The sequence below is a fragment of the Cannabis sativa genome, chromosome 4 (genome assembly GCF_029168945.1).
Source record: "Cannabis sativa cultivar Pink pepper isolate KNU-18-1 chromosome 4, ASM2916894v1, whole genome shotgun sequence".
Taxonomy (NCBI): Eukaryota; Viridiplantae; Streptophyta; class Magnoliopsida; order Rosales; family Cannabaceae; genus Cannabis; species Cannabis sativa.
Genome location: NC_083604.1, coordinates 64,902,245 through 64,916,411, shown reverse-complemented (window position 1 = coordinate 64,916,411; position 14,167 = coordinate 64,902,245). Strand labels below are relative to the sequence as shown.

Here is a 14,167-nt window from a genome sequence, read left to right as displayed (position 1 = left end):
TGTATGTCATATATATCCATTAGTTTAATTCAAGTTTATCCAATATCTTAGACCTAGTATTTATTAGATTGGATCAGATCCATCTAATATTTTATGTATAATATCTATTAGATTGAATTAGATCTATCCAACCTACAAAAAAAAAAGTAAAATTTTAATATTAATTTTCATATATACGTGTATTTTTTTTTTACGCATAACAACCTAAAATATAGTTACTTAGGTGTGTTCATTGGATCACATTTAATGTTTTTAGGCCTATCCAGATTCGATCCAATTATTATTGGATGTTAATTTTACCATCCAATCCGATCCAATTAATTTCAGTCATCCAATCGATCTAACATCCATTGGATGTTGGATTGAATCAGTTCTATCTGTTTGATGTATTTCATATATATATTTATTGGTTTAATTTATATTTATTCAATATTTTAAACCTAGTATTTTTTGGATCGGATTGGATCCATCCAATATTTTAGGTCAAGTATGTATTGGATTGGATTGGATCTGTTTAATCCATAAAAAAGAGTAAAATTTTATTATTAACTTTTATATATATTTTATGTATAACTATATAAAATCTAATTACTCATCCAAACTAAATGAAAATACTAATTAGTTCGATTGGATGTTGGATGTATTGGATTTTTGGACACCTCATCTAACATCCGATCCGATCCAATTGAATATTCAAAAATAACATCTAATCCGATCCGATCATAATTGGATACCCGATGTTTGGCGATCGGTTGTAATTGGATCGGTCGATTGTCATTGGATTGGATGATTTATGCACACCCCTATCTCATTTAAACTAAATGAAAATATTAATTAGTTCGATTGAATGTTGGATGTATTAGATTTTTAGATACCTCATTTCTGATTTGATCCAATTAGATATTCAAAAACAACATCCAATTCAATCTGATCACAATTGGATATCAAATATCTAACAATCGATTGTTATTGAATAAGATTGATTTATATACACACCCCTATTAAGGATATAGAGGGAAAAGGGATAGAGAGAAAGGCACACAATTAAAAAGATATAACACAACCTAAGCCACTTGTCCATAAGACTTCAGAGAACAATCAAACTTCAAAGTGATGATCCAATAAAATTAAACCTGGCAATTCATATTTTTGGGTCAACACGATTTTGACATACCATAATTATACTTAACACAAACATGACATGTCACAAAATGTAAATACGAATAGACATGATTATAGACATGAAAACATGTGACACGACACAAACATTAACATTATTAATCTATTTCATACCTATTTTATCCACATAAATAATAATAATAATAATAAAAGAAGTAAGTTCAAATTTGTAATTTTTACCTGTATTACCTATTATAGTTCATTAATAGATTAATATTTTGTTAATTTGATGGTAATATCAATAATTTGATTATTAATATGTGTTTAATCATGTTAAGCATGTCAATTTTAGAGTTAATAAGTTTATTTGTGTTTAATTTAAAATTTAATCGTCTCTAATGGTGTTTAACTTATTTTGACACGTATATGTTTATGCTGAATTAATTTTGTATCATTTTCGAGTTGTATTTATTGTTAAAAAAAAAAAATAATGAAATTGATCGGTACTAAAACTAGTGAAAAATTACACTAAAATAATATATACCTTAGAAATGGTCTAACAATGTGAGATTATGTGCCACTATTTTTATATTGAAGCAAATGTTTGCCATTGCGTAAGTTGTGAAAAAAAAATCAATTTTGGTAATAATGTAATTTTGTACAAAGACTCATATATTAAGATATGATTTTGCCACTTATAAAACTATATATAGGAGGCATCTAATCAATAAATGTAGACATATCAAATTAAATTATTTGAAAGATATACATACCAACTCCATATTAATTATTGATTCTATTGCTATACTGTCTTGCAATATATGATTGGCTTTCTAACATATTCATAGTATATAAATAAATGAGGTGGATATATCTAATTTTCGATTTTTGTGTACACAATATGGTTGGGTATTAGTTAGCCTTAATCAATATATGAAAATAAAAAGTAAAACACATTTTTATAATATGGTGTATATTGTGTTTGCCTTTAATTCAAAAAAGATTAAACAAAAGCAAGAGTTAACATACCATCATTTTCACAAAGGATTTACTTTGTCCTATTCCCAACCCCCAAACCAATTAGATAAACAAATATTTTTTTTTAAGAAAAAAAAAAAGAATAAACAGAAAAAATATATAAATACATAATTTTTTGAAAAGGACGACACTAAATGCCGAATATATAAGCCAAACTAAAGTCAGGTTATAATTTGCTCTAATATACAATATACCATATGATATGATTATGGAGCCTAGTTGTTTGTGGTGAAATCAACACAGCCTGGTTCCATCATTTCATTAAACTTTGGACTGGTCTTTGGTACAAACTACTACATTATTCTAAAATAATACTAGTGCTCACAAAGTCTTAATCATAATCAAATAATGTCCATTATTAATTTTTTTCTTTAACCTAATAAATAATTTATATTATATGAATAGTAGTTAAATAATGTCTTCAGTGGCTGATTCAATACAGCCTTTGTAACTTGAATAATTGTAATATGTAGTATGTAACGCATTGACCAATAGGAAAATAATTATCTATGTGATTAGGCACATTTTGCACAATATTCCATTCCATGCCCTTTTAGGCTTTTTCACACATAAAATAAAATAAAGTAATTTAATTTTAATAAATATGAAATTCATTCTATATTCCCTTTTAAAAAAAATGTCATGTCCTTGCATGTTCATATAATATCCCTAAAAATTACAATTATTAAGGCTAACAACAACACCCAACAATAATAGTTTTACTTATTTATTCACAATAATTATTTGGACAAAATTTAATCTCATAAAAACATAATTATTATTTTGCTAATTAAAAAGTTGTCCTTTGGGTTTGGGTGCATTTAATCAGTTTATCTATTATATTTATATATGTTTTTTTTTTTTGTATGAAAGTCATAAATCTTGGTAGAACAAAACAAACAAAGAGGGCCCAGAGAAATTGTTCAAAAAAAAAAAGAAGGCCCAGAAAAACTAAACCATGGCAGAAACTTCAGAGTGCTTTACAGAGCAGAGAAGGACCAGACTCACTATAATTTAACCATTTTCTTACTTACCCCATTTTGACAACTGAAGCATATTTTTAGGAAAATAGTTTTTATTCTTTTTTTTAAAAAAAAAAAAAATAATATAAATGTTCCTTCAAAGAAAGTGATTTGACATATTAGTTAGAATAAAAATATGCATATACTGTAGCTGTACAGATTCTCTTTTATAGTCAAGGTTTTTGTTGGAAGCTGTCCTTTTTTATTTACAACAATAATATTTTATGTATAAGCCGGTTGGTTAGTTAGACCAAACTTTTGTTAATTCAGCTAAAACGCACCGTTTAATCTCTGCTTTATAGAGTAAGAAAAGAATCAAATCCTCGTAGGAAGGGCGTAAGTATATATAAAATAAATGAGAATTATTGTCAGCCTATAGTATAGACTATAGATATGACCATATGATATGAGTAAGACTTCCACAGCTAAAGAAGTAAGAAAAATCAAAGTCTCCCATGGCCATGAAGCTCGATGCTTTAACTTGCCCTTTTCTACATTAAAGTATTTCTTATTTCTTTTTCCTTTTTCTCTTTTTTTGACTTTAACATATGAATTGTTTTCATATGCAAATTAAGCCTAGGTAGCATATTGGAAGCTCAAATATTTACCACCCCAAGTTTTTTTTTTTTAATTCTATAAAAAAAAAAAAGAAGAATTTATTTTAATTTAACTTATTTAGGTAGATAAAGTTTTCGTATGATTTAAGCAAAGATGTGTGCATTTCGAAAACAAAAACCAAAACAACCTAACATGTGCGAAGAAAAATTACAGCAATTTAAATAAAGGTTGAAATGAATCAATACATTGAAAACAACAGCGTCACAAGTTCATAACTGAAAAAATACCAAACCAATGGAACACGTGTCAACAATCTAACGATCAATACAGTCAAATGTAGATGAATCCTAGGGTGGTTATTAAGAAAAGAAAAAGAAGACTAAATTCCAAACTTTCTTTATGAACTATAAGAACCGCCACTGTAACTCCTTACTGGGCGAACCCAGAAAGAAAATTAAAAAATTAAATAGCCAAATCCAAAAAGTAAATAATAATTAAAAAAAAGGAGAAATGGGTGATAATTATGACGCCACCATTGATAAACCTCTCAAATAAACGGAAAAAGTGCTTCGTTTTCTTTCTCTTTCTCTTTCTTCGAGCTTTAGCTTTAGAAGAAGCTACACATTTTCCGATGAGAGCCGGAGAATATAGTTATTCGTCGGAGAAGTGAGTTTTTTCTTTAGGGGATTCCGGCATGACCGAAAAGGACGTTGTTCCGAGGACGTTTCGGGCGTTGGTGGAGAGCGCGGACCGGAAGTTCGCTAGGGTTCGTGACGTGCCTGCGTACGGAAGGGTCCATAACCAGCACTACTTCCAGAAAGTGTTCAAGGCGTACATGCGGCTATGGAAGTACCAACAGGAGAACCGGTCCAGGCTCGTTGAGACAGGGCTTAACCGATGGGAAATCGGTGAGATCGCTAGCCGGATCGGCCAGCTCTACTTCGGTCAGTACATGAGGACCAGCGAGGCTAGGTTTCTCGTCGAGGCTTACGTTTTCTATGAGGCAATTCTCAACCGGAGGTACTTTGAGGGATCAAAAGGCTTGGGTAAGGATCTGGGTGTGAGGTTCAAGGAATTGAGGTTCTACGCCAGGTTTTTGATGGTTTCTTTCATCTTGAGCCGTACGGATATGGTGAACCATCTTTTGGACCGGTTCAAAGCTCTCGTTGATGAGTGTAAAGCCAATTACAGGGTACTTAATTTTATTCAAATATTTATTTATTTTGTTTTATTGTTGAATGAATATCAATTGTTTGTGTTGATACTTAAATTTTCGAATTTCGATTCCTCCGTCTTCTTCTTTCTTCTCCTAAATTCACAGGCAGAGCATAGTTCTGATACCAAAGTTCTTGTAGTGATAGTTACTGTAATTAGATCGGTATAATTTTGTGTTTGTCTATAAACATTTCCTGGTTGATAGTTAACAGCATTTTATTTTATTTTACATTTTTCTACTAACTTATTTCTTTTTACGGGTAATTGTGATTTTTGATTTTTTTTTTCTTTTTTTTTTTTTTTTTTGAAAAATTTGATATTGGTCAATTTGTTATATAGTGATCGTTGAATAAAGTTAGTTCCAATTGTGAAGAGTTTTCATGAATTTACAATGCTATTATTAAACTGGTGGACTCAGCTAGTTAGGTGTGGAGTCATTATGCAGACATAAAAAGGAAAGAAACTGAAGAGACCCTAATCAATGTACTGACTCAGTTGGTTAATTTGGTGACCTGAAAGAAACAGTCGAACACTCAGTTGGTTCGAGTGTAATTTACATATCCCTGGTTAAGTCGAGTGATATAGTTTCATACTTACCAAAGACTGTAAAGTTTAGTAGGAGGGCAAGAATAAAAATTGTGATTCTTTAAACAGTTGACATTATGATGAAGTCGTAGGCCATTTAAGTGCCATTAGGTTTGCTTTACTGCCAGAGAGATTGGTTTAGGAGTTAATTTATAGAGAGACAGCTTTTGCTTTTATGTGTGTTGGGGATAAGGAAAACGTGTCAAGCTGGTCCAAAGCACTGTGTTGATTCTATTGTTTCTTAATCCTTCTCAATTATCTTGATGTGGCAATTTTAATCTGCTAATTAATTTGTATCTGTGAGACTATCTGATGATGTTTGCAATATAATTTTCTTAGCGTTATGTGCTGTGTTGTGCAATTTATGTGACTTAAATTACGTATTTAATAATAAAAGTAATATATGTTTGTATTTTGAAAAGACTTGGCTTCTTCTTTGCTTGTTGAATTTTAAGTATCTCTTGATATTTATAAATTAGCCCCTGTATGCTTTCATAGTTTCTCTTAATTTTTATTTTTTTGCTTTCATAGTTTCTCTTACTTGATTTAGGACATTTAAACTATCTCATTGCAGGATACTAATTTCAAAGAATGGAGGCAAGTGGTGCAAGAAATTGTTAGATTTATTAAAGTTGATACGTCCTTTATGAATGCTCGACCTTTGCGTTATTGTGCTACTTATGATTCTCATCCAGCATCTCTCCCGTATGTGACTCGATTTCATGCAAAGAAGGTCTTGAAATTTAAAGATGCGTTACTAACAAGCTATCACCGGAATGAGGTGAGATATTTATTTCATTATGATGGGCAATTTTAGTTTGCCTGGGGTTCTATCATCGTTAGAAATGCTTTGAGAAAAAAAATAATGTAAATATACTCTTACATGCAGGTTAAATTCGCTGAACTTACATTAGACACATTTAGAATGCTACAATCTTTAGAATGGGAGCCCACTGGATCCTTTTACCAGAAGCGTCCACTAGAATCAAAGGATAATGGTTCTTTTACTGATCATTCTGGGGCTTCTGGATTAATCGATATAAACTTGGCAGCAGACATGACTGATCCATCTTTACCTCCAAATCCAAGGAAAGCTATTCTCTATCGTCCTTCTGTGACCCATTTAATAGCGGTGAGTTAGAAAATATGGTTTTCTTAAGTCAATGATCAATGGTGTTTAATGCAGTTCCATGTTTGTTTCCATTGGGCTAATGTTTCCATCAAGCTAAGGGGCCCATCTTCCAAACTGTTTCCTCTGATTGAGGCTTTGTTGAGAATTGTTTATGAAACATAAATTTTAATATGCCTATGCCCGTCTTACTCTTCTGTTATTTATCTGCTGTTTGCAAAGCTTATGTTTATCTCCATGATGTGCTGGCAGGTTATGGCAACAATTTCTGAGGAGCTACCTCCAGATAGTGTTATGCTGGTGTACCTTTCAGCCTCAGGTTAGGTTGCTTTTATGTTGCTAAAAACTAAATTGTCTTATGTAGTTATCCAGGATAAGTAACCTTGGAGTTCACTTTTGCAGGGAAGGTTGGTCGTAATGTTGCCCCAACGGAATACATGGGAGGGTCTCAAAAATTATCAAGAAACAAAGTCCAGGAGCTTAGCAGTACTCTATCTCATTCTTGTGTAATTGACAAGGGAGAGTCTTCAAGTGGATATTATGATAAATATTTATGGTTCGGGCCTAGAGGACATGGTGGTAGGTACCCTTCAAATCATATCATATAAGCAAGAATTATTCTTATATGAGCATTTTTCAGTTTTAGTCTACTATTTCAGAGTGTCTTATTGCTCTACTAATGTTAGGTCTTTTGTTGAATTTCAGGTTCAAATAATTTATATCCTGGAGATATTATTCCATTTACACGTAGACCTCTTTTCTTGATTATTGACAGCGACAATAGCCATGCATTCAAGGCAGGTTTGTCAAAACTTGGGCATTGCTTTTTACAGGCTACAGCAAAAAGAACTTTGTAAAGTGGATTTTGTTCAATTTTCACTATACTTTTTTTTTCTTCTTTTTTTTTTTTCAAAAAAATATTTATTATTATTATGGTTTACAGTTCTCATGCGACTCATGTCTACTCGAGTAACTTCTGTGACATACTCACATGAGCAAGGAAAAGAAAAAATTAGATGTAGCTAACTACATTTGCCTAAGGTTTTGTCATATAAGTTGTTGGTACACATCTTTTATGTGGCTACAATAATCATATTTAGATTTTTGTAATTCAAGTGCTTTTAAAAGCGCGTGGTTGTGTTGATGCTTTTCTAGGAAGCTCAATACCTCAATAAGCTATTTAGTTTAGACAAAATGATTTTCTGGAGATTGTTTGGCTGTCTTGGTGCTCCCTAATTTAGGTGATAAATCATTAGCTAGATTTCAGTGTGGAGCATTGGTTCGTCTGAATGTGAATTCTTTGTAAAGCTACTTACATCGAAAATGTATGTATTTCAGGTTATACATGGTGCAGAAAGAGGGGAGCCAGCTGCACTACTTCTTTCACCTTTGAGACCATCGTTTAAAAACCCGTCTGATGCGGATATAGCACAAAATGGAAGTCAATTTACATTTTTCTTGACTGCTCCCCTGCCAGCATTTTGCCAATTGATCGGCTTCTCAAATCCAGCAGCTGAAAATGTAAGTTTATACAATAACAATGTTTCTGTACTTCCTGAAACTTAAAGAGTGTCTACAAGGATCTAATTTGTTTCACTCTGTAGGATGTTTATAATGAGGCTGAGGAAATACTCTCCTCCGCTTTCTCTGATTGGGAAGTTATTCTACTGAGATCTACAAATCTGGATTTGGTTTGGGCACAAGTTTTGTCTGATCCATTCATCCGACGACTTATTTTGAGGTACTTAAGCTTTCTTATCAAGAAAAACAACAAACATTTTGGTAAAATAATTCATAATTTATATATTCTGATAAATAAATTGGATCTATAAGCTAATAGCACACTTTTATTGTAAGATTACTTATCACATCCAGACTGCATTATTTACTGAACAACATCATAGAATTTCTTTTCCCCCTTTGTGATGGGAAAATGACATCATTAGATATCATAAGGTTACAGTCAGGCTTGATATATTTTGAATACTTTAACATAAATGGCAACAATTGTTTCCGAGCTTTACTTTAGTGTTTGAAGTTTGAACATTATTGTTTAGAACAAATGGAAGTGTTGATGATATACTTCTATTTCCAGATTCATATTCTGCAGATCAGTGCTCTCTTACTTCTGTTCTCCTGAAGATAACGAGCAATGTTTACCAACGTGCCTACCCTCATTTCCCAATTCAGTCTCCCCAGATTCTAAAGTTGTTCAGAGTGCTGTTATTCGGCTTGCAAAGCATTTAAAAGTTGCTGACTACTTTCACTTTAGCGACTCGTGATAAGAACCCAGAAAATGCAAATCCATGGACCATGGGTATTATTGACAGTGCATCAGAACAAAAAAAATGCAAATTCATGGACCATGGTTATAGTTGACAGTGCATCTTTTCTGGGGTGAATATTTCTTCAGTTCAAGCACGATCTATATCCCCGATCAACAATTCAGGAAATGCCATTGGTTGTTGATGGAGGAGATTATTAGGCCATCAACTGAGCAGGGTTGGTCCTGCTTGTTTTATATTTACTGCATACATACATCCCTGCTGTTTCTTCACTCTGCAACTCTTGTATTGTGGTGGCTAGTTGTTCTTTGCGGTTAGATTGGTATCTCGTATTTTGATAGGCTTTGGCGCCTTTCTTCAGGCATTTCTTTCTTTCATTTTTTTTTTTTAATTTATTAATTAAAATTGTTAATACACTCTGTAAAAGAAAATCAGGTAGTTAAAACCAATTTATGTTTTTCTGCTTTTTGAGTTGTATTTCACGTTTTTTTCTTGAAATGTTGCGTGTAATCTTAGGTCAGATTTTTTTTTTTTTTTGGATAAATTAGGTACCAAACTCTTGAGTTGTAACACCAAAATTAGACGGACTGCTGTAGGTCTTTCTCGTGTATATTTTGGATTTTGCAATTAAATTTTTTTTAGAGCTTCTTAAGTAATTAATGAAGCTTACTCTATTTGTTGTTGTCGAGGGTAATTGCTTGGAATTATGATGCTTGCGTTTATTATTTTCTAAACCATTATGGGCTTATAAAATGCAGCTATAATTCTTCTTTAGAACGGTAAGTTCTTTAAAACTAGAAGAAGAGCTTGAGATTCAGGGAAAAAATCCCTTCCCAAGGACATTCGTAAGAATTGAAACACCAGTTCTGGCTTGGTAAATCAATTCTGCCAATAGAATTAAAATTACAAATTGAAAACTTGGAACAAAGCTTAACAATGGGATAGAACGCCACTCTCCAATCCAGAATCTTTTTATGTGCATGAACAAACACCTTGTAATTTGAGAGAATAGTCACCTCAGACCACTGCAAAACAAGAGCCCAATCGAAGGCCATCACAATAGCTCTCAGCTCAGCTTCCAGGGCAAAGCCACTCTCTCCTCTAGCAGACTGCAGCCTCTGGGAATTCCCTTTGTAGTTCTCAGCCACCCCTATTAGACCATATTTGAAAGAATCATCCACAACTAGAGCATTTGAAATGTAATTATTATGCTTAGAATTACAATTCAGAACCAAGGAGACTAAGTGCATGTTTGACATCATAACTAAAAAATTATTTTTTGTTTTTAAAAACAAAAAATTGTTTTTTGTTTTTTGAAAACAATTTGACTTGTTTGGCCTTGTTTTTTGAAAACAGTTTTCAGAAAACAAAGTTACAAAAAACAAGTAATTTGAAAACAACAAAATGTTGTTTTCTGTTTTAAAAACCAATTTACTTTGGTCAATATTGTTTTTAAAAAACCTAACCAAACGTGACTTGTATTTTAAAACTTCAAAAACTATTTTTTGTTCTCATTTTTAAAAACAATTTTTTGAAAACAAAAAACAGAAAACAATACCAACCATGCTCTAAGGGTTGTTTGACATTGTTTTTTGTTTTCAAAATTGTGTTTTCATAAATGAGAACAAAAAAATAATTATTTGCAGTTTTTAAAATAGGGTAAATAGTGGCATAAGTACCCAAAGTTTTAAGTTTGTAAGTGGCATAAACCCAATGATTTTTTTTAGTGGCATAAGTACCCAATGTTTATAAAACTGTAATTTTCTTCTAGTTTCATCAGTACAGACTCTGTTATTGTCTTAAACAGGACACATATAAGACCCAAATTTTAGATTATTTGGTGTGGACAAAAAATATGTAGTATCAGTTACTTCCAAATCTTTTTTTAATAAATTTAAAACGGAGCATGTACTGACGAAAATAGAGAAAAATTACAGTTTTATAAACATTGGGTACTTATGCCACTAAAAAAAATCATTGGGTTTATGCCGCTTACAAACTCAAAACTTTGGGTACTTATGTCACTATTTACCCTTTAAAATACTACGCGTTTAGTTAATGTTTTTTAAAATACTATGTGTTTAGTTAATAATTTTTAAAGATTGTTTTTAGATTTTTTTTTTCACTAAAATAAGAAAAAGAACTCCAATATTTCACACCACACCACGACATAAATCCTACCCCACCCCGGCCCCAAAACCCGTGAACCTTGGCCCCGGACCCTAGCCCCAAACCCGAGTATGTGAGAGAAAATATAAAAAGAATGTTAGACAAAAAAAATTATTTTTGAAATAGAAAACAATATTTTTCATGTTTTCTTATTTTTTGTGTTTTTTAACTCAGTTTTTTTTTTTTAAAAAAAAAAAATTGGTCGAACACCCCCTTATTAGTTTTAAAAAGTAAAAACAGTTTTTAAGTTATGAAGTCAAACACCTGCTTAACTCTCTTCCATGGGAATTAGAACCGGTAAATTAAACGTATCTATCATGCAACTCTTTCTCTAGTTGCAAAGTGTTCATGTACTTTCAAATTACCTCAAAAATAGTTGTAGCACCCACTACTACTGACTTATGGTATGCACCAACAAGCCCGTTGTTGATGTTTTGCAAAGTTTCCATCAAACTGTCTCAATGTATCATGTAACGCCCTACTAGTTTAGGCATGTTATTGTGTTTTCTTAATTAGTGTGCTAATCTTTACTAACCAAAGGCTTTAATATAAAATTATGTTTAATTAAAACTTTATAATAATAAAATACTTTCATAAAATTACATCATAAATGCAAGTTGTTGGAAATTATTTTACCAGGATCTTAGATCTACTCACAAGTATGTTGATTAACACCTTAAATATGAACTTTCTAAAACGATGAAATAAACACATATAAAGTTTAGAAAACCTTACATTGGGTGCAGCGGAATTAAATGACTCCTTCCGTTCAGATATCTAGCCCTTGATTCCTTTCTGTAGCAGAGCATTATCAATATCTGAACCGGAATCTCTTTCTCTGAATCTTTGATGCTGAAAGTCTTTCTTCACGATCTTCCTCACTATGGTTGAGGTATCACTTGCTGTGTGTGGGCACTACTCTCACACTAAGAATTTCGAAATTGAAGAGGGAAGAGAGAGAAGAAGTGGCGGCTAAAGATAAGGAGAGAGAGAGGCTCAGTTTTTTCTGAATCAGAAGTGTAGAAAATTTAGTGTAAATTTCCTGAAGCATTCACTATCTATTTATAGCATTCCACTAGGGTTAGGTTTGAATTATTTGGCATTAAAATAATGAAAATGTCAGTTTAAATTCCCTACAAAAGTGGCCGACCATGCATAGTGGATTTGGGCCTCACTTTTTGCAATTTTGCAGTTTTATCTTTTCTGCATCTGATTTTCTCAAAAACGCCAATTATCAAATTCAACCATTTAAATGCCAATTCTAACTATTTAAGAATTATTAAATAATATTGTCATTTATCATATTTATTAATTGAACCATACAAAGTATCATAATTAACAAATATGCCCCTAAAACTCTTTCTTTACAATTTTGCCCTTACTTAGTGAAAAATTCACAAATAGACATAGTCTAACTTGAGAATTATAATTGATTAATCAAAACCAATTATATGAGTCTTACAAGCAATATTATCTCAACTAGTGCGGGAACCATAGGTCTATATAACCGAGCTTTCAATAAGTAGATCAAGAATTTATTACTAAAATTCACTAACTTATTAATTCTTCGTTGAATCCACGCATAAAACTTAGAATTGCACTCTCAGTATATAGAATGCTCTATATGTTCCACCATATAGACACATCATTAGTTATCCATTGTTATAATCCTAATTTGATCAATGATCCTCTATATGAATGATACTACCTTTGTAAAGGGATTAGATTACCGTTACACCCTACAATGTATTTAATCCTTAAAACACTTAACCCCGTATAAATGATATTTCAGCTTATGTGAAATGAGATCTCCACCATTTATTTTCGTTTGGTCAAGCTCGAAGGAGATCATCATTTACTTACTATTCGCCAGATAGAAGCTATAGATTCCATGTTTATGTTAGCGCTCCCACTCAATTGCACTACCGTGTTCCCAAAATGTACGTATCACCCTGACCTAAAAGTAGGCTTAACTAACAAATCAAAGAACACGAATAGCCTCCTGAGATTGAACCTAATCATAACAGGATTAAGATCATTTGATCTAGGATCAACTAGGCGATATTGACTTGAATAGATATTACGGTAAGTTTAATAAATCTAAGTCAAAGTTCAATATCGGTCCCTTCCGATGCATACTCCATGCATCCAACCTGAGCTTTACTTTAACCAATGCTCTGGAAAGAACATAGCACTTCTCCAAATGCAAGTAAACTCTGTTGTAGATTATCATATCAGTAAAACCTTATGTCTGATAAATCTAGGAAATTTTATTCACATAGTCATGTTTACTTTCCAATGTGTTGACAGCGCAATAAACAGGATCAAGTATGTGAAAAGGGTTTCAGATGAATTTATACATTATGTACATATAATCATGAAATAAATCATGTGAACCATGCAACATTAAATGTTATTTCTGATCTATATTAATAAGTAAATCTGATTATATTGAAATGAGTTTTATTTAGGGCATAAAACCCAACACAAGTTGTTTACAAAATACGGGATCCCGAATCTACTTTTCAAACATGAACATAATGCAATATAATAAAAGTGTCGCCAAGCGACTAATAAAACTGAGTTTATGTTGTCCTGAAGATCTGAACACTCTAGGTCTAACCATTTAGATATGTACAATTTTCACTAAGTTCCAAACTCATTGTTGTTCAGATTTAAACCTGCCTTTACCTACACATGAAAATATATTTGTGAGTCGACAGACTCAGTAAGAAAAATATAAAACATAATCATATATTCTGTAAGGGTCATTGTTTTGACAGATTATATTAATAGTGAGTCTAGTCGTATCTGTGGTTTTAATCTGTTATAACTGCATACTAATTTTTATGTGTATAACTTGTAATTAGATGCCCATACACCTAATTACCATGAGTCTATAACTTGCACCGAACGTGTATAACTGAGTCTCGAACATTCTTGATTATAGCATGATTGACCATAATATCAGTCAATAATGCAGCACTCTAGTCGTACTGATGTCATAGCATTAATCCATACTAAAAGTACAACTAGCTATAATACCA

At 31.9% G+C, this 14,167-nt stretch overlaps 1 protein-coding gene across 1 annotated transcript; it reads left to right on the top strand.

Annotated features, from left to right (window-relative positions):
• Window positions 1–4,130: 4,130 nt before the first annotated feature.
• LOC115712740 (uncharacterized) lies at window positions 4,131–9,625 on the top strand. The gene is made up of 9 exons (XM_030641091.2): window positions 4,131–4,929; window positions 6,112–6,318; window positions 6,427–6,669; window positions 6,919–6,985; window positions 7,069–7,245; window positions 7,372–7,463; window positions 8,005–8,187; window positions 8,271–8,407; window positions 8,762–9,625. The coding sequence occupies exons 1-9, from the start codon at window positions 4,432–4,434 to the stop codon at window positions 8,946–8,948; spliced, it is 1,791 nt and encodes a 596-aa protein (XP_030496951.2). The 5' UTR covers window positions 4,131–4,431; the 3' UTR covers window positions 8,949–9,625.
• Window positions 9,626–14,167: the final 4,542 nt, after the last annotated feature.

Bases quoted from the DNA above. Each gene is read 5' to 3' on its own strand.
- LOC115712740 (XM_030641091.2), top strand. From the start codon at position 4,432: ATGACCGAAAAGGACGTTGTTCCGAGGACGTTTCGGGCGTTGGTGGAG. The intron at 7,464-8,004 runs GCAGGTTTGTCA...TATGTATTTCAG, and splicing joins ACAATAGCCATGCATTCAAG to GTTATACATGGTGCAGAAAG. The intron at 8,408-8,761 runs GTACTTAAGCTT...TTCTATTTCCAG, and splicing joins ATCCGACGACTTATTTTGAG to ATTCATATTCTGCAGATCAG.